Source organism: Boleophthalmus pectinirostris, unplaced genomic scaffold (assembly GCF_026225935.1).
Source record: "Boleophthalmus pectinirostris isolate CB_2022bp ecotype Guang Dong unplaced genomic scaffold, ASM2622593v1 HiC_scaffold_20, whole genome shotgun sequence".
In the NCBI taxonomy this organism is placed as follows: domain Eukaryota; kingdom Metazoa; phylum Chordata; class Actinopteri; order Gobiiformes; family Gobiidae; genus Boleophthalmus; species Boleophthalmus pectinirostris.
The window spans coordinates 13846172-13867711 of NW_026571153.1; the positions used below are offsets into that span (position 1 = coordinate 13846172).

General features: G+C 37.0%; 1 protein-coding gene across 1 annotated transcript in view; it reads left to right on the forward strand.

Annotated features, from left to right (window-relative positions):
* The window catches only part of LOC110159319 (multiple PDZ domain protein), a 67450-nt gene that overhangs the window by 13622 nt on the left and 32288 nt on the right, over nt 1–21540 (forward strand). Inside the window, 17 exon segments of the mRNA XM_055156638.1 lie at nt 377–499; nt 1077–1271; nt 1870–1972; nt 2148–2236; nt 5225–5404; nt 5406–5469; nt 7825–7911; nt 8146–8225; nt 9262–9408; nt 9834–9998; nt 10495–10680; nt 11285–11494; nt 14367–14531; nt 15191–15343; nt 17947–18282; nt 19190–19301; nt 20951–21149. Of these exon segments, the coding sequence (XP_055012613.1) occupies nt 377–499; nt 1077–1271; nt 1870–1972; nt 2148–2236; nt 5225–5404; nt 5406–5469; nt 7825–7911; nt 8146–8225; nt 9262–9408; nt 9834–9998; nt 10495–10680; nt 11285–11494; nt 14367–14531; nt 15191–15343; nt 17947–18282; nt 19190–19301; nt 20951–21149 (2594 nt within the window).

Sequence of the window (21540 nt, forward strand, 5' to 3'; positions counted from 1 at the left end):
TGATTTTACAGTATGTATTTGTATTGGGGCAAGACAAATGTAACTTTATTACATGGATAAACAGGTACATCTTTAAGATAGCCAGTGTAAAATGTTTAACAAGACTTTTGCCTCACACCAGATCAAACTGCTAGAAAAACTAACTAGAACAAAAAAGTGCCAACAGTGCACTAAGTTGCTCTTCCTGTCACCTTGTTTTATGAATGTGTATAGATTATAGCTTGAAGCATTATAGCCACTTAAATAGCTGACTTTAATAAAACGATGTACAGTATGTCCGAGAAGATCCGCTGACACTGCAGAGCTCTGGTCTGGTTCTTTTCAAAAGCATTTTATGACACAACTAATTAGCCTCTTTATCTCTGTTGGGTCCCAGCTGCAGCATGTAGAGACCATCGAACTGGTCAATGATGGAACCGGTCTGGGCTTTGGGATCGTCGGAGGGAAGACCACAGGGGTTATTGTTAAAACTATCCTTCCTGGAGGCATAGCTGATCAGGTAAGGTCCTCCTATAGATTAATATCCATTCTTAATCACGTAATACACATTTAGAGTATAGAGAAAAGTTGGAAAAGTTGAATATGTTCTGCCGTAGAGTTTCTGTGTACACTGCCCAAGACGCAAAACTCTGGTCAGATCTGCTCACATCGTGAACACGTTTACGTCACATACATCACCACCTGGCTTCACCACCTAGCCGCCTGGCATGCATACCCAATCAAATTCGGCACACTTTTGCTTCACTGTATGCACACAGATTTCCTCCCGAAAACGCTCGTCTAAACGCGGAATAAAAAGTGAAAATGCAACGCCATTTTCGCGTCTTCTGTTTAGACCGTCATCATATAAACATAGCCTAAAAGAGCAGATCCAGCAATAGTCAATGGACCAGCCAATATTATTAATGAATATCAACAACAGCTTACAATAAATATTTTTACAGGTTATTATCAATGCAAGTAATAGTTTATCACACCAAATAAATCATATATACTGTATATGAAACAATTTTGCTGGTTCAATAAAGTGTTTGTGTGTTGAAACATTGAAACACTCACCTTTTCCTGCTCTATAGGATGGCCGTCTCCGCAGTGGGGATCACATTCTGCGTATTGGAGACACAGACCTGTTTGGCATGGGCAGTGAGCAGGTGGCTCAGGTCCTGAGGCAGTGTGGGAACAGGGTGAAACTGGTGGTCACCCGGGGTCCAGCGGAGGAGAGTCCCTCTGCAGTCATGCCCGTAGTGCTGCCCACGGTCAACGAGCAGCAGGTACAGGAAATCATTTTTCAACATTGTAATAACTAAACTTTAATTAGATATGTTCTACCATTTAGTAATGTTTTAATGCAAACATTTTAGAGTCAATGTCAATACTAAAGAAAAGACTTAATCTCTTTTCTGATTTTGAGTACACAATGGTAATGAAGAAACACTATTGTTTTAATATAATGTCAAACACAAAGTAATATTAGAGCCTTTGATATTATAATTCTCTCATAGTGGAGATAATGATCAAGATCTTTTCAGGAATGTTCTAATTTTATCCAGATTATAATACCTGCTGAAATGAGTATCTAGTTTTGATACAAGTTTTCATCTTGATTACAGCCATGCAGTAATAATGATTTGATAAAAATGCTATGAAATACTACAAATCACAAAATATATTAAACATACATAATTCATTAGAGCATAGAAAAAAGTTTGAAGATTTAACAGGAAAGTTTGATGTATAAAAACTTTCTTTGTTATCTTACATCTTACATCAGTTACTTTATGGCTAGGTAAAACATTGTGTTTCATAATTTTTTATTTGAAAAAATTACAACATTTCTGTAATGTAACTGACATTCATTTCCTGCCTCAGGGTTATGAGGAAGAAGAGACAGATGCGTTTGATGTTAGCCTCACAAAAAATGCCCAAGGACTTGGCATAACTATCGCTGGCTATGTTGGTGATAAAAATGCAGGTAATTCTTCAGTGAATTTTTCGATATATGGTTGTGACAGATCTGGAACTGAATAAACAGAATTTGTTTGCATAGGCTAAAGGCAAAATCAAATGTTGTCATAGCCATGCAATGTCTTTTTTCTTTTGCCAAATGCATAACTCCCAATAATTTCTGAAATATATTGACTTCATAGAGCCATCTGGTATATTTGTCAAGAGCATAACCAAAGACAGCGCAGTAGATCAAGATGGACGAATTCACGTGGGAGACCAGATTATAGCAGTAAGTACCTCAATTATGCTCTTTGTGGAAAAATGAGCAGTGGATGTTTTATATTATCCAAGTAATCATCACATTATTCATTCAATGGAGAAAAAAAAAGATAACTTGGAATAATTTAAAATGGACTCTGTGGGTGTTAATGTGTCGACAATTAACATACTAAGCAATTAGACTTTTATTTCATCCAACAGTTAGACAATGTTAAACTGTGGGCTATTTCCCGCATCACTGAAACGTGAGATACACCATTTTGTTTTGTTCTGGGTTATTAATATGAAAGCAGACGATAATGAAAATTCTAATGACTTTAATTATTATTTTTGTTTCATTCAATAATTCAGTTTAAGGATGCACTATGTAACTTTTGTGTTTGGGGGTGCATTACCTGCTTGTCTATGGATACTATTGTTTTGACCGGAATGTTTTACAGTATGGCAATAAACTTATGAAGATAGAAGTTTGAGAGTTACTCAGATTTGTGGAGAGGTGATCCTGCTCACAGAATAAATGTGTTAAAATGATCTTTGGGCAATAAAACACCTTAAAATGCTTTATTAATTTTATTACCATACTTTGAAACAATGAAAGCAAAACAATAACATCTCCATTAGGGCTGGACCATACTGTAGTTTGTTATGACTCATGACATTCACTGCAGCCATATTCAATGTACTATTTCTTCTATTTTAAAAGATAATTGTTCCTAAAGTTATAAGAATTTATAAAATAAGTGTTCTGTGCATAACTTTAAATACATTCAGACATATACAGATCAGTGTGTTACAGTTTCCATTATATGACATTTGAAAAATATAATAAGTCTGAAATGTAAATTTTTTAAATGCATTTTTTTAGACATAAATGTGTTGCTATGAAAGATGGAGGCAGGAGCTCTAGTGCCTGTAGATCCTCTGTCTCTTTTTAGAAATAGAGCACATGCCTGTTAAGAACTCATCCTCCTCTTCTTCTGGTAGAAACTCCACCTTCAGATCTTTTTGGACCTTAATGACATCAGCTTTTGGGGTGAAGGATTCGTTACCAGCTGTAGATACTAGGTCTTCAAGTTGGACCATTTGCAGTTCAGAGTTTGTGAGTTAGGGTTTTGACAACTCGATATTAGTCTCAACTTTAGCCTCGAGCACATGGGGCTGAGGCTCTAACTCTGTCACTGAAGGATTGGCATGTTCTGGCAGAGTCCACATTCTGGACAGCTCAAGATCTATAGCCTTCACTTCTTTTTTGTTTCTAAGTTGAAGTTTAGGCTCAGACAACTCAATATCAGGGTTCCCAGTGTTGGTCAGCAATGTCAGGGGCTCTGAAGTGATTGGCTGCTGGGGCTTTAGTACTGAGTGCTCTGGAGGATTGACTAGTTCATCAACTAGAGCCTCCACATTGTGCACAGGTTCCATGGGAGTTTTGACCTCACTGTCTTTGATGTCCAAAGCCCATTGGTCAGCAGTGTTTTAGCATCAATAAACCGCTAAGACATGTTTACTGTTAAGATCAGTGTACTGTCCTTTACACATCCTGCGTCACATACATGAAATCTGCACACGCTGTGAGCATGACATTGTGTACCGAATGTGCAGGATAGCTTTAGTACATTGTGTTTTTGAGGCTCATGGGCATACAGAGATACACAGGGATTTGTCATGAGCTGAATCAGTGTGTGAGATCTGGATATAGCATTAGAATAAAGGTAGGGTCCTTGAAGTGAACGGTTTGCACTGGCTTTCATATTTGAAAAGAAGCAAACTCTATTTTTTACACATTTTTACACAAATGTACTCAGAACGAAACAGCACTGAAGCACAACAGGCAAACCACACATGATACATTATTTCAAAGGTTAAAGGTGTTCCTCTTGAAGTTTGGATGGTTGCATTTCAATTAGGGATGTCCTGATGTAGTTTCTCCTGATCAGATGCTACCCAAAACATGCAACATAGGTCCAGGAAGAACAGTTCATAGCTAAGGTCAGTTAAATCCAATCAATCAATTAACCTGCACAGGGACTACAGGTGGAAATTAGCACTGGTGCTACAACCTGGTACAATGCATCTCTCCTGTTAAGGTTAATCTGTATTGTGCATTGTCCCTGTCTCATTAAATAAATAAACTAACTGCATTTTTTAATTACAAATATTTAGCCTCAGCTGAATAAAATTATTTCCAGATATAAAATGCCAAACTTAAAAATAGACTAATAATTTGTTATAATATTGTCAAATAATGTCTGAAACTCCTCCACAGTACAGCGGTTTTAGAACATACTGAAAGAGACATTACAGTATAATTAATCAATTTGAAATAGCACAATTACCAAATCACAGAGATTGCATCTTTTTGGGAAATGGAATATCCACGACAAATAATAAATTATCCTGTCTATTTAGGATAAAAAATGGTTTTCCCAGAAGCTTAAATGTTGTTGTAAAGTATGTGTGGTTCTTCAAGTAGTTTAGATGTTCATATTTCAGTCTTCTCTCCAGTATTATAGCTCTTAAATAGGTTTTAAATCTGCACTGTGAACTGAATTTACACATTTAATCACAATACGTAAAGATGCTGTATGTTGCTTGTCACCATGAAGATGTGTTTTATATCTCAAAAAAATACCTTAAAAACATGAATTTTAAGCATGTGCATGCTTGCTTCTCCATAGATCTGACCATTAACCTGTCTTCATTGTGATTACCAAGTTTATTTGAATAATCAAGGCAAATCAATAATATCTCCATGGAGAGAAACAGGAGTTGGACCCTCCACCAGAAAATTTACACAGTGCACCTTTAATACAATACAGTACTTACAATGCTTTATAAAAGTCTAATTTGATTTTTTCCCAAGATTGTGCTGCCTTAATTTCAATGAAGACAAGCTGCAAAATTACGTAGTTCATCTTTAAATTCGCTCACTGCCTCATATCCAGAATTTGCCATGCCTCTTGTCTTAATCCCTGAGATCATGTTGCGTTGCCCCCTGCAGGTAGACGGTGTAAACATTCAGGGATACACCAATCAGCAGGCAGTGGAAGTGCTGAGACACACAGGGCAGACGGTGCACCTTCAGCTCATCCGAAGGGGCTTTAGACCTGAGGAGATACCCCCCGTGATGACTCCCAGTGTCGCCATCCTGCCTCCTGTCACTGCCGCCCACACCCGCAACCGGCCCCCCCACTGCCATGAGGGAGCTTGAGCTGGAGAGGGATATGGAAGAAGACCATGTTCAAGGTAAGCATCAGATTACATCATAACACCCTATAGGCCAATAATAATTAAAGGTCCTGTTACTCAGAATTGTCTAGTGTGAGCTTTAAGCCATGTTATAATGTTGTTATCTTCTCAGAAATATACCCAGAATTGTATTTAGTTTCATTTATACATGTTTGAGTAACCCTTTATTATCAGCAATTCTACATCTCCAAACCTCAAAATGCTCTGTTCCACCTTGTGATGAAACAACATTATAACATAGATCAGAAAATAGTGTAACATGGGCCCTTTAATAATACAGATAGGGCAGTGCAGCTAACATGAAAATTGTTAAAAGCCAGTTCTTCGGGTGTAGTCTCTAACACAAGTTTTCAGATTCAACATTTGTGAAGTTGCCTTTTACATATTTCAACAGAAAATACAGGGTAATCAATAGAGAAAATCTGTAATATAACAACATATCTGAAAACCACCAAGGTTGAAAAGTGATCAGTGATGTGGTGTAAGATTTCAGAATTGTTTTTTGAAAAATGACATTGAACTAGGGCTGAGCTATACAACAAAAATGCCTTCCAATATTGATTTCAAGCACATAAACCAGAGACATTTATTCAGCACCATTTAACACAAAAATAGTCCAATTCCACCAATGTCTGAACTCTGCTCCAGACCACATACTTTTACTCCCAGATTATTGGCTGTAGACCAATTTAAACACCCAAGAAATTTAAATGATTGGATCTCGGTTTGATCAAAATTTTATGAATTGCCCATCCCTACATGAAAATATCAAAATATAAATAGGACAGAAATGCATTTTGCTTTGCTTTCCAATATTTATATGGGAGTAGCAGGTTGGGAGATTCTGGCACTGATGTACTGACAAGAGCTGCAGGCTATTAGCGCGGCAAGAAACCACCGCTCCTAAGTTATTTAGTGTCAGTACTGATTGATTGAGCTAAATTATAATTAGATGTGACAACGCAGAGTAAAGCAACATTAGCACTAGACTGTGAGTGCAGGGCAGAGCCGATCTGACGACGAGCCTGTCAAAAGATGACACCGAGGTCTTGCAGGAGTTTTAAAGAGGAAGAAGAGTGGTAGAGCAGCCATTAATAAAAGCATGCCCTCTCTTTAGTCACCTCATACTATTGTTGTGCCCATGGGTAATTCACTTCACATGCCTTGTCTGAGTAAATTCGGTATTAAGTAAGGGATTGGTGGTGATTAGTGAAGTGATCGGCGCAGAAAGGCAGCCACATCTTTTGTCAGTGTGGCTACAGATAGAGCAAGTATGGAGAGTGAATGAATAAAGGTCTGCTGTAGTGTAATTCAAACTGTGGAAATTGTGTCTCAAATTTGCTTAATTTGGAGTAAATTTAGAGTAGATTTTACCAAAATATTAATCTTCAAAGGTTCAGTTTTTGGTTAGAATTGTGTGGCAGTGGTGTAGTCCTATTGTCTCTATAATTCAGGCTTAATCCACACATGGAATAATACTGTATTATACTTGGTTTAGACCCGTGGTACATGGAAAGCCAAATATTTTCTTAGATGGCTCTTACAGTGAAAGATCCACTGCAAAAAAGTGCAATATAAAATCTGGCTGATTATTATTACTGCCCAGAATATGTCTGCCATTAACATTACTGTTCTTAACCAGACTTTGGACAATGTTTTGCAAAAATGTCTAGTATTATAGCAGTAGGATCATTGTTAATTTCCATGGATTAGTTCATGTATTATTTGGTTTAGTTTTTGTTCTAATTGATAAGGTTTGGGTTCTGAACAGATCAGATGTTGTGAAATAATCTCAGAGGTCTATAACATATTTAACTGTTCATGCAATTTACATTTAAAACATTTTAGATAGACATATTATATATTGTTTGGCTGATATTTGGACTTTTACTTGGACTTGGACTTTGGCTATTGGCTTTAAATCTCCAGCAATGGCCGGTATTTTGTTTTGGTTGATCTGCTGCCCAAAAAATACATGCAATGCTTTAATGAAATCCAAAGAGATATCTTATAGGATTGTGGTTAAAAAAAGAGATGAAGGCTGAGATTGTAGTAAAGTTAAATGACATAATTTGGGGAAAATAATCAAAATTTGTCTAAAATATCATCTCCACAATATCAGCAGAGCTTATCAGCCATGGGTTGCGCTGTTTTCTATCCATATTGGTCAATCTCTAGAAAAATACAGGCTCCTTGAATGGAAGAAACACCATTTGTGTCTTTATCAGTCATGCGTAGCGCTGCTGTGAAGGTGTCTTTTTTCCCCTTGCTTTGTACTGGTAGTGCAGTTGTCAGCTGCCTGCTCCGATGCGCGCTCCTGTCTGTCTTAGCTTTCTTTGTGTATGTTTACAGTGGCCTCTGATGAAAGGCAGTCCCATACAAAGACTGAAGGATCTGATATCAGCAGACAGGCGGATCACCTAACACAAGACAATCATGGTAGGAGCCCGGGAGCCCTCCTTAAATACACAAGTACAGATAGTGGGCATGCATTGGGCTGATAAGAGCTACTGGGGTCAAGACCACAGGGATACAGAGGCTATGTAGAGCCAGTGATGCTTGAATTGCCGTCTACAAAAACATGTCAGATAGTATTGTAAATGTATGTATTTTTATGATGAGTGAATCATTGTGAATGCTTATTAATAATGTTATTTTTTGTTTGTCTTGAAGGAATGAAACTTGCACCATTTGAAGAAGAAGAACTTGTGAAGAAGTGGCTGGAGATTTTGGGACCAAATAATGAAGTTGTTGTAAGTTTGTCAGCCAATGCAGAATTTATGTATTTGTATACTGTTAAAGCAGTGGTCCCCAACCTTTTTTGCGCCACGGACCGGTTTTATATCTGACAATATTTGGCGGACCAGAGGGCATTTAGCCCTGGTTTAGACCTGGTTTAGACCTGGTTTAGTTCTGGTTTAGAGGCGTGGCCTGTGCAATGTACGGGAGGAGGGACGGTCGGACGGTCCACGTGGCATAAAGGAGGTGGGACGGTTGGGCGGTCCACCCGGCGTGCGGGAGGTTGGATGGTCGGACGGTCCACCCGGCATACGGGAGGTGGGATGGTCGGGCGGTCCACCCGACGTGCGGGAGGTGGGATGGTCGGGCGGTCCACCCAGCATGTGGCAGGAGGGACGGTCGGGTTGTCCACCTGGCGTGCAGGAGGAGGGACGGTCTGCACGGCATACAGGAGGAGGAACGGGTCATGCCCTTACGGGAGGAGGGACTGTCTGTGTGGCATACGGGAAGGGGGGTATGGTCTATGCGATGTATGGGAGTGGGGGTTCATGCTTTTGCGGCCCAGTACCAGTCCCCGTGATCTATAGTATACAGTTACACCTCACAGATAATTGCATGTTTGATACTTGTTATTTGCCTTAAGGATTTTCTATATTAAAGTCACGCTATGTAACTTTTCTGGTAAGATGGTCTGCCACCTATTCAGTCATGTTTTTCTTCCGTATGAAATCTTCCATAGAATGGTATTATCTTTTTTGACTCCATGGAGACAGCAGGTGACACCACCAGGCAAAGTTACAGATCGGATCTGTAACTTGGCGACCCCGCTCAGAGTGAGAATGATTTTCAAGGTATTTTTTGAGCAATAAAAACACAAGATGAGTTCAACACGTTACTGTAGAACATTTCAGGCAACGGGATCATTAGCATCTCTATAGTCTCAAGCAGGTAGCAGACCCTCCACCATAAAAGTTACATATGGCACTTTTTATCTGATCTAGCAACTATATTTTGACCTAAATGAAGGTTTACTGTGCTTGTGTGTGGCAGGTGGCGCAGGTGGAGAAGTTCAGTGAGAGCAGTGGTTTGGGCATTAGTCTGGAGGTGAACAGTGGGCACCATTACATCCGCTCTGTGCTGCCTGAGGGACCCGTGGGCCGCTGTGGCAAGCTGTACAGTGGAGATGAGCTGCTCGAGGTACAGAGGCAACGCCATTATAATCAGGCCTACAGCTCCATAATTATGAAAAAGAAAAAAGATTCTGATTGCAATTTTTCTGACAAGTATTGTGACTGTGAATAGATTTGCTATATAGTATGTAAAAAGGATTCTGTTCAGAGTGCACATTGGAAGCAACCCCAGAAGCATTTACATTTGAGAGAAGATTGGAATATGATAATATATTGGAAGCCAGAATATTTTGTTCTTTACAAAGGACCCTATCTATTTTTTTTTTTTTTTTTAAAAGCAGGATTTGTGATCTGATAATTGTCCTGCCTCATTTTGATTTGATAGTGATATATTGTGTAGCTCTACTTTTAGTGATTCATGTTGTCTAATTAATTTAATATGAATTGCCTTCAGGATAATAAAGTATCCATCTATTTAATACATTGTGATAGGTCAATGGGATTTCTCTAATTGGTGAATCACACAAAGAAGTGGTGAGGATCCTGAAGGAACTGCCACTGTGTGTGTACATGACATGCTGCAGACCTGCTCCAGATCTCCAGACAGACATGGAGTCTATCATACCAGAGCCCGAGGATTTGATCACTAAATTCCAGGTACTGATAACCCAGAAAAGCTCAATTTTAATTTTAATGATATATTTGTATTTTATTTTTTTATTTTTCACATTATTATTATTATTATTATTATTATTATTATTATTATTATTATTATTATTATTATTATTATTATTATTATTATTATTATTAATTTATTTATTTTTACATGTTAAATTATACCTTGGAACACAGATTTTTTTTTTTAACCTATCAAATATATTAGTTTTAATGTATAGTATATGGATGATGTATGTCAAGGCTTAGACCAGAAGCTGCAGCCAACAATATTTGTGCTAGATATGAGACATCAAAAGCCCTTTGGATATTGGTTTCATCTCTCCAGCCATTTCTCTGATACTATACCAAAGCACTGCTATCTCTTTTATCTGCAGCCAGAAAGCTGAGCCAAAAGACAACTTCAGTCCAGCAAATTTGGCTGTGTAAAAGTAAAAGTAAGCTTGATAGTGAGATTTCGGACACCTTTTTTTCCCAGAAACAAATCGACCTGAATAATGTATTGGGAGCTGAGGAAGCAGAAGTGAATGCAGTGGAAGTGACACAAGATAATGTGGCAGAGGAAGCGATTGGATCTGCACTGGCCATGTGGGAACTTGAGGTGCAGAATATTGAGCTGGAGAAGGGAGAGGGAGGACTGGGATTCAGCATTTTGGACTACCAGGTGAGTATGGTCAAATGTATTATTTTAGTTTAATAGTTCAGGGACCGTGTACAAATTCATTCATGTGAGAAAAGAAAAGATGATTTGAACCAGATATAGCTACTTTCCATCTGCAGTCCCCCAGGCAGGTGAACACAACTATAAAATATGTGAAGGGATTTGAATCTTTTTGTGGGCATAGAAATTGAAAACATTTGAGCGATGCTGTATTTTTGAAGCAAGCATACCTTAATGAAAACTAAATATCTTCTTTTTATGGAGTACATTTATTTAAAATGGCATGCTATTACTGGTGCTTTAAATTACTTTGCAGTTATTTTCTGTAGAATACTTTAGACAGATGAATGTATCTATAATATACATCCAGGCCTTATTTTTTTAGTTTACCAGCAAAGACGATTTAAAAGAAATGTTCACAAGCTTCAATAAATCATTGATGTGTATCTTCCAAAACTAGTAAAAGAAAACACAAAACACACAAAACTTTCTGACATTTTTAATCCTAGATAATCCAATAAATTATGATAACAAAATGTAGATGATAAATGTAAATTTTGTAATTTAAAAGTTTAATCTGTGTAAATATTATCACATTATTTTACAGGACCCCATGGATCCCACCAAGACTGTGATTGTAATCCGCTCCCTTGTCCCTGATGGCGTCGCGGAGCAGGATGGCAGGTTGTTGCCAGGAGACCGCCTCATGTATGTGAATGCCACTAATCTGGAAAATGCCAGTTTAGAAGATGCTGTCCAGGCCTTAAAGGGAGCTAAACATGGCAAAGTCCAGATCGGAGTCTCCAAACCTCTACCTGTAAGTAACTCTGATGATGTGATTTCAATTTCAGTTTAAAATTTTTTTTTTATAGATACATTTTCCTACTCCTGAATCAACTTGAAGATGGGCCTGTCATGATAACAATTTGAAGCATAAAATATACAATAATGTACGATATTATAAAAAAAAAATTAGCTAGCTGCAAAGTATAGTAAAAGGAAACACTTTAGTAAGACAGTGCAAGCAATGCAAATTTATTTGTATAGCACAATTTGTACACAGTAAGTAATAATACCTGTGCCTGTCTGTACTGTATGTGTCACTGTTTTGTAATGTGTTTGTGTACAGAACTTAGGTGAGACATGTCAAACTCAGGCCCGGGGGATAAATTTGGCCTGAGATATAGTTATTTTTGGCCCATGAGATCATATCAAATATGTATAAGAGCTGGCCCACTGGCTACAGATAGGCTATAGAGACATTATTTATTTAAACATTTTGTTATTATATTTTACATTATGCTTGTTCTGGATTCAATGTTTAAGCAAAACTATTATTAAACATTTATTTTAATAAGAAAAGGTTTAATATGTCATATCTCGAAATAAGAGAAAACATGCAGATGTTGTTGAAAATTTTCTATAAATATTTAGTTTGGCTGACTCCCAGTTTTTAATTTTGGCCCCCTGTAAATTTGAGTTTGACACTCCTGACTTAGGTCGTCTGTGTTGTTTTTAAAGTGCTCTTAAAGTTAAAGTTGAATAAGATAGATAAGATGGGGAAATTACAGTGTTGCGAAAATATAAATAGCTGTGGGATTGAAATATGCAATCAAAATACGTATAAATAATTATTATAATAATATATATATATACATACATTTCAGAGTAGTTATTTTGTATGTATGAGTCATAGAAGTTATATAGCCAACCCTCTACCGCTCAGATCTTACTTCAGTACAGAAAAATATCAAGTTCTCCATTTATAAAAAGAAAAAGTACAGATGATGAATATTGACCACTAAAAGTTATTGTTACATTTAAGTTCTTATAAGTCAATATAGCAATTATCATGACAAGCGTACTTAAATATAATGTATGTATTTGTGCTACGCAGTGACTCAGCAAGGCTTTTGAATTATGCGACTTAGTACCCAGTCATGAGGTCTCAGCTTACACGCACTTGAATTTTTCATGCAGGGAAAAGAGCGGCTCTACGGTTTAGCATTCCACCCACTGTTCACTGAAAGCAGGAGAGTTACCCAGAATGCACTGTGCCCTTTTGTTTCATATGATTATGTTATTGAATTCTGAAAAGTGCGCAGACCCACTTGTGCATTTAAATACAGTGGGGGCACTTGTCAAAATAGTGTCTGGGATATGTCATGTTTGATAATCTTAGTCCCTGTACTTATTGTCATATAATTTCACCTGCATTTTTCCTCATATTGAATCCACTGTTGAATTACTCAGCAGGACCTTTTGGTGAGACAACGTTAGCCTTTCTATAGCTCTATAATTCTGCTATGTGGATTTATTTATCACCACAGCAAAACATCTATTTTAGAGAGGTATTTTGTTGTATAGGCTCTTGGAGTTGTACAAACACTGTGTACTTTATTGCTTTTAGCGTGTCCTTGTGGAGAGAAGTTTCAGTGTTGTTTTTGCTGTTTTAAAAAGCTATTCAAAATCTGATTCTACACTATTTTTTTGTTTTTTTTAATCATGATGTGTTGGATCCTCATCTATAGACGTGTGTTTGGGTTCATGTAAATAGGCGTAATCCTGCATATTCTATCAGTGCTCAAATCGGTTGCGTTCACATTGTAAAATTTAATTGTAGAACATAATTTTTGATGTAGGGTGAGAGAGAGATTCATTATTTTTAAATATTGCTGTCATCATTGGATTGGTTCCACAAACTTGCCAAATTAATCTTATGGCCAAGCCTTTTTAGCTGACATGTTCTTTTTAAGGTTGAATAATGGCACCATTTTCTGAAGCTATTGTGAGAAAAAATCCCTTTTGTTTATTCGTGCTGATAGAGAAGATGTTGAACTTTGTGCTAGTTTTTGTTTCATGTGCCTCAGTAATTAATTACAGCAGTATTATCCATAAACAAGGTCAAATATGCAATCTGACACAACAGCTAATTCAGACATGTGGTTTTTACCATGTCCTACATATTGAAGAAGTTTTCAGCTTGTGGAGGGTGGAAGTAAAAGGCAGGAGACAAACTGGATGTCTTAAGCAGGAGAGGTTTTTAACCATCAGTAATACGGGCCCAGGGGAACTTGAAAAGTCAACATAGTATGATTTCAAAAGTGAGCACAGTGTGATCTTTGAGTGTTCAAGCCCCTTGACTCTGCTTCCAAAGGAGGAGGTTTATAAACCAAGTGTGGTGTGACTATGAAGGCCAGTAGGTACCAGTTAGACAGCAATAGGCCACAATTTAGATAATGGTATGCCAATGGTACGCCAAGGGATGATGATTGTGTAACTGTAGCTCCTGTGAGTCAATGTTAAACTAAGATGTACGTGGAGGATACATTACTTAAATACTCATACCACAGAATTTTTTGTGTCACAGCCCATTGCTTCCACTGACGTATTGCAGTTTTGGGAGTACCATTTAATACAAACTACTTCACTTTTCAATGCACAGGCAAATGCTGTCCTAGCTCTCTCAGTTTGTGTCTTTTACATTTCATGTCTTACTTTGAGTTATTTCCAAGACACATATGTATATGTCAATAATAATAATAGTTCACCTTTTAAAATTCATAATTTTCATCAATCAACAATTACTTTCTACTAATCCCATACTAACCTTTCTCTTCATGATTTGGTCATAACTGATTAACATCATAAAGCTGGAGGCACTGAAAGCTTCTCTCCACTTTCCCTAGGGAATATGTGGATATTCCCACTCTCCATATCCATATGGTCACCAGCAAATTACATCACCATCAAGCGCCATCCATTCATTTGACTTCAACAGTATTTTGGTTGAAGAAGGAGAGGAAGAAGGACTGGCTTCTGAGGGCATCCTTTACCGAGCAGAGCCTGCATTGGTTAGTTAGCTTTATGGGAGCACTGCCTAATGAAGGAATCAACCAGGAATTAACAGATAAGATTTTGTGTGATCTTGCTGCTGTTTGAGATTATAATTGGAGAGTGGATTAAAAACACTTAACATGTACGCCTTTCAGGTTTATTTTTGTACTATAAATGGCTCAGACCTCATTTGTTCCCAATTGCTAATGCTGGTGTAGTAATGTGTAAAAAGGAGAATACTGAAGGAGTTGCATTTTTACAACACATTTTTACAACACATTTGTAGCCAATTGAAATCTGTGTTATTTTAAAATATCAAATAGAAGACAATTATTTGAGAAATGTACAAATTTAGTTTTGAACATTTAAGTATGTTAAAGGCTTCATCCTGATTTCAATACCACATTTACTGTACAGATCAAGATCATTTCCAAGGTCCAAATTTGTCCAATTGATGTATTTTTTCACTATTGATACCTGCTAACCTTGAGTTTGATTTTGATTTTAGAGCTGAAAATTAATTAGTATCTGGGTGTTGATTGTAACCTAGTTTATTATAGTAGATACTCTAACTTTTTGTGTGAGTGAGGTATACTTCAATGTCTGAATGTCTTTGTTGTGAATTAATTAATATTAGCCATGATTGCTGTCACAAAGCATGCGTCTGTTGTCTCAGATTGACACCAGTGAAGCGGATCTGCCTGATGAAAAAGCACTGGAGCATACTTACTCCTCTATTGACGATGACACTTTTCAAGCCTCCATGATGGCTCTCCATGGCAGCAGCTGTAGCACTGATCAAGATTTTCTACAAGCATCTACACCAAAGGTAATCACAACAAAACAGTATAAATAGCACCACAAATAAAACTAAATCTCTACATTCATTGAAGTGGAATACACATTATGCAAAACCAATTTTAATGAGCTTTTAACCTTATAATAACGATGTTCCCTCATGATTAACCTGCTCATAATAATGTGATGGAGACATACAAGTTTGAATAATGACTTGAGGGCTCCGAAAATAACTGTTTTTACCTACCCCCTATCCCTGCTCACATCCATGTACTTAGATTATTAGAAAAATGAAAGAATCCAAGTATAGCTAGTTTTCATAAGTAAAAATTTAGTAAAATGGATATGGTGAAATCTTACTATGAAGAGGATATGGGGTTTATTAGGCTATGTTTATATGATGACGGGGTGAGCAGAAGACGCAAAAGTGGCGTTGTGTCTGGAGTTTTACATCTTGGGCAATGTAGACAGAAATGCTACGGCAGAGCGTATTCAACTTTTCCACTCTGGAGGGTGGTTTCAGGTGTTTTTTTGTGTTTTTAAACCCCAAAAACGCTGTCACCATCTAAACAAAAGACATTTCCAATGAAATATTTTGTTGTTTTTACCCGCAAGTTATTTTTTGAGCCATAAAAACACATGAAATAAAATAAATGTAACATAGTGATACGTACAGAGAGAAAATAGCGCCAAGCAATTATGAGGGCTGATTTTTTCGAGGACAAAGGTTTTGTCGTGCAACTATATCACTCTTTTGAACCCATGTTGTTTTGAGAAGAAAAACGCTTTATTATAATGTCCCCAGTCAACTTGCCGGACTACTTTCCTCAGCACCAAAACCGGCCAGGATCTCGGTTCACTGGACACTGTCGGGGGTAAAGTTACTGTGGATATACCACACTGCTGACGGGGATGCCACACAGATTCATGTCAAAAAACTTAAACTGTCCCTTTAAACCCAAGAAATATTTTGTCATTTTTACCCTCAAGCTTTCCCGTGTTAACAGGCCCTCAGTCTGTCAGTGGTCACATTTCTAGTTATTAGGTTGTTTTAGATCAATAATGCAGTTAAAATTAACTAATGTTGTCATGATTCTAAAATAAAAAAAACAACTCAATTTCAATACTGAGGAATAAAATGATACTCAAATCAATTCCTCTACTACGATGATTAAAAAAAAAAAACAACACTTTAAACAGAGAACTTATTTTCAAAATTAAATCATAGTACTTTCTTATACCTGTGTAATACCACAGTTATCCAGGTATGATCCATAGTGGTCCTAGGAGATATTCTAGTTTATGTGGTCTTATACTTGGTCTGATACAACAAAATATCTAGTATCAATATTAGATTTAGAATAAATTAGAATTAAAAATCTGATTGACAACCCTGCAATGAACAAAATAATAATAAAAAAAGATCTATTTGTGTTGAATACTTAACAACTGAAAAAAAGCATGTTGTGTCTTCTTTAAACACGGCTGCCCTTTGCTGGACTGAGCTATACAGCCGCTAGTCATTACTGCTGCTCAGAGCCAAAATGTCAAGATAAATGTTTTTAATTGAGTAAGAACAATAGTGTTTTATGAGGACTTCAGCCTTAGCCACCTCCTGTCCACAGTCTGAGGATTTATTCCCTAAGAAAAACAAACAATGAGGAACAAAGGGCACGATAACTGTTTTCTTAATAATACTTTGGTGTTTTCATTTTGCCTTAAAGGTCACACTTACTTCCATTTACAGGATCAGGCTAAAAAGTACGAATGGCGAAAGGGTGCCCAGTGAAGTAAATAAATAGGAAATATGTGATTTTAAACAAAAAGGAGGTTGCAGAATGGATTAACTGTATTGTTTACTTAGTTTATACAGTTCAAAGTACGAAAAATGATAAAATGTGTATTCACTCAGGTATACACTTCGATGCAAAAGTCCGGCATCTTATAGAACCATAGATCAGTGCATAATTGAGGAAGGCTTATTCATGCATGCAAACAATTACTCAGTTGGTAGCTGTTAGTGAGAACTAAAATGTCATTTGACATTTAAAAGGGCCAGTAATGAATAATAAGAAAATATTACAGTCTGTATTTGTACCATAGATGGATAGCTCTAGGACACTAAATGATCATTAAAAGAACTCTGATATAAAGCCACATGCGTATGTAACTTTTCTGCTTGTCTCACAAAGATGATATTGCTTTGGATTATTGCGTTCGACTTGTCTATCTTTCATATATTAAATTACAGGCATTAAAAAATAAATTAAAAATGGTAGCGTCACCATAGAGATAGATCAGTTTAATGCCATTTCAGCCAAAGCAATAACATCTTCAAGTTTATTAGTGCACTTTTTAATGCATTTGTTGGCATGGTAACGATGACTTAAACTACTAAACTAAAATACACAGTAATTGCGTTCCTGTTTTCCTATTTGCTTAAGTACTTACCCCTAGTGCCATTTGCAAAATCAGTCTTGTCCTTATTATCTTATTATGTCCTCCAATTGCACTGGTTAAACAGCAATTCTCTTTTGGCCACTTGTGATAACCCTATAGCCAATTAAACGGAACAGAACAGAACAGAACAGAAGTGTTTTTATAATGGGCGACTCTGCTTTGTTTTCGCTACAGCTTCAAGCTCACCTCGACTTGTTGGACCCACACTTCGTAACAAGCAGTCTAGAAGATGATATTCCACCTCCTCCTTTCTCCCTGGAAAATACAGGCACATATAGCCCTCAAAGTTTAAGAAGTAATATACCTGACTTGGACTCCATCGTGACCAGTTCGGACCAGTATATGGTGACTCACGGTGACAAAGAAAAAGCAGTGGATGGCTTGCATTCTTACAGCCCGTTTGCCGAAATGATTCAAAAGAGAAACAATATTGACGAGGAGCGCCCACTTCACTACACAGAGCCTCCCATGGCATTTGCAGATATGGAGGATATGAAGATGTTGATGAAGGTAAGAATAAAATAAGAAATCAAACAATCAGACTTTATTTATAGTGCTTTTCATACAAAAATGCAACACAAAAATGCAGCACAAAAACTGATATTTGGGAACTGCATCAGAGTTCATTTTACTGCACAATAAAATAAGAAGTAATCAACAGTAGGTTAATACAATTCTTTCATCCTTCTACTCATTTTCATGGTTTAACTACATCTTGAACTCCTAAAACTTAGTAATACTAAAACTAAATTAAAATTCACACTTCCCTGCATATTTTTACATACACATTAATAACGGTGCATTGTGTAACTCTTCTGGTGGAGGGTCTGTCTAAACCTTTCTGTTTTTTGAGATGTTTAGAATGTTTCACAGTATGGCTTTAAACCTTTCTGTCGTCATGGAGACCAAACAAGACCAAGTTACACGTTAGATCTGTGGAGAGACATCCCCGGTCAGTCAGAATACCTGTTTTTCTAGGTATTTCTGAGCAATTAAACGACATATAATTGAATAAATGTCAGGCAGAGTTGTTTAATGTCAGACTGTGGGATATTCTAGGCAGAGCAATGATGTATCCATAGAAACAAGCTGGCAAAAAGTTACATAGTGCACCTTTAAGTAGAAAAAAAAAAAAAAAAAAAAAAAAAATTCTGAGCTGCTTTTACTGCTGCTACAATTCCTATTACTATTCCTTTAGAAAACAATGGCTTACAATCACTTAAAGTACTATCCTTGAACCTTATCACAACCCTGTCTTTTAAAATATTAGATGAAAACATTTTAAGCCTTTAATTGTTTGCAAATATTTTCACTGTCCATTTGTAGTGGCCTTTCTCTTGAGACCCGTGTGGTGTTTTGAATTGGACTTCACATATTTCTTTCTTTCATGAATAACTCTGCTTATATCTCTCTCAAGGACGAGGACACTGCTGAAAAAGAAACGGCAGATGATGAAGACAAGGAAGCACTGACCTCCGGGAGCCATTTTGAAAGGACCATCACTGTTGTCAAGGGCAATTCTAGCCTCGGTTTGTACAAATTTCTCTATTTCACTCTGGTTTTATACAAGCTGAGTTGTAGTCTGAAAAATGTGTTAGTTTTTAGATATGTGTAACGTTTTATTAAATTCACATTTCAGTAATTTATTTAATTTTTTGCTCTCTAAGAATGTGTCTCTAGCTGGGGAGTATTTATCTTCATTTCAAAACCTGCTTAAAGGCTTTTTAAAAAAATCTTATTTTCTTAATTTAATGGTGCACAATGCAACTTTTTCTGGTGGGTGGTTCGCCACTTTCTTGTCTCCATGGAGATGTTAATTGCTTTGCCTGAAATGTTCCACAGTATGATCAACCCACCAGAGAAATGGCATAGTGCACATATAACTTAGTCTTGCCGGGTTTTACTCACGTGACCCTGATAACATGTGAAATTCAGATGAGGGGCAGATGAGGAGAGGCAAGTGAGTGAGTGAGTATGCTAAAAGTTTGAATGGGCTGGCACAGACCCGCTATCACGAAAAAATAAATCTAAATATAGATTATGACCAGTACGATATGGAGAAGTCGGACTTTTCATACAATTTGGAGGATTTGCCCGGCGTTGTGGCAATGGATAATAATAATAAATGATCTGGTGCTACAGACCTTTGAAAGCCTGGAGGCAGGAAAAAATTTTGTATCTGGTTGGGAATAAAAAGGTATAAAATGCCAAATTTCAACAGTAAGCTAATAAAAGCACCACATAAAGCTTTTTAATGATAAGTTAGCACCTATAATGCAACAGTTTACCTGTCACTGTCGATGCTTGTCTTTCTAAAAAAAAATTTTCAAAAAAAACTTTTAAGATATGAATTAATAAATGACACAATCCTTACCTGTTACAAAGTGGTCGCTCTAGCCTTGTCTGTTTCCATGGCTCCTGTTTGTAGCCGGAGATTGTTGAACCACTTTTGTCATCTTTTTTCTATACGTTTTTTAAAAATTGTGACACACCACTTTCGGTACACAAAAAAAAAACGTTTGTCTTTCTCCCGATTAGAGCGACAGCAACCAGACTGCACAGAAATGGCACCAAGAGGTAAACAGGGTTCTGTGCGTCTGTCTTTACTTCCTGACCTGATTTTGGTGATGTCAACGTGACGTCGTCTGAAACCCAGCAATACATATTTAAGGACAAGTTAAAATAAAAAATAAAAATGGTTATCTTTTACTCCAATCGTAGACCGTATAAAGAAGTGGATTAAGCCAGTGTGTGTCACTCATTGTGTTTGGCTCCAGTCAAATGAAGCTCATGAGGCTAGCAAAATAAAAACACCAGGATCATGTAGAGTAGGTTAATATGAACATTTTTTTAGACCAAAATGATGAGGCTCAGTGCAGCAATTACATTGTATGTCAGTGTCTACTGTTAAGGTTAATGTAAAAATTGTGAGCTGTCCCTGTCTCATTAAATAAATAAATTAAAAAAAGTCCAATAAAAAAAAAAAATTGGAACCAGAGTTGATGGAACAGAGTCATCCCCATGAACACTGGAAAGCTGCAATTTGTTAAGCTGTCTCACATTTTATTCACAAACAGTGCTATGAAAACAAAGATTAAGTTTTCAGTGGAAAGAGCATTTATTCTGAAATTGTAAGATACTGTATCTCATTCATCTCTTTGTGCCTGATCTTGCCTAGGGATGACAGTAAGCGCTATGAAGGACGGTTTGGGAATGCTGGTGCGCAGTATCATTCACGGTGGGTCCATTAGCCGCGATGGGCGTTTGGGCGTCGGTGACCTCATCCTCGCCATCAACGGAGAGCCCACCGCCAATCTCACCAATGCCCAGGCCCGCGCCATGCTCCGAAGGCACTCTCTGATTGGTCCAGACATGGGGTAAGGCAGGATGACAAGTTAATGGTGAAACCTCTTGTTCAGAGATGCATAGTAAACCGCCGTAATGCGTAGTTATGATGATTAAGTATTTTGATTCCACATTCTAATGACTAACTTCAACTCATTTAGTGAAAAAAAATAGCTGGAATCATATAACAGCGATCATGCTAGAATTGTTTATAATATTTCCATTATAGAGTAAAATAGTTTTCAAATTAGTCTGTGCTACCTAACTTTTGTAGGTCTCTCTGGCTTAATTCATCATCATTCTTTGCCAGATTCCAATGTAGTAATGGGATAAAATCAGATATATCACAGTGAATCTATTGTAAACAACAAGAAGGAATACATATAGAAATATTTTTGGTGCTTTTGAGTCAAATTATTGCTC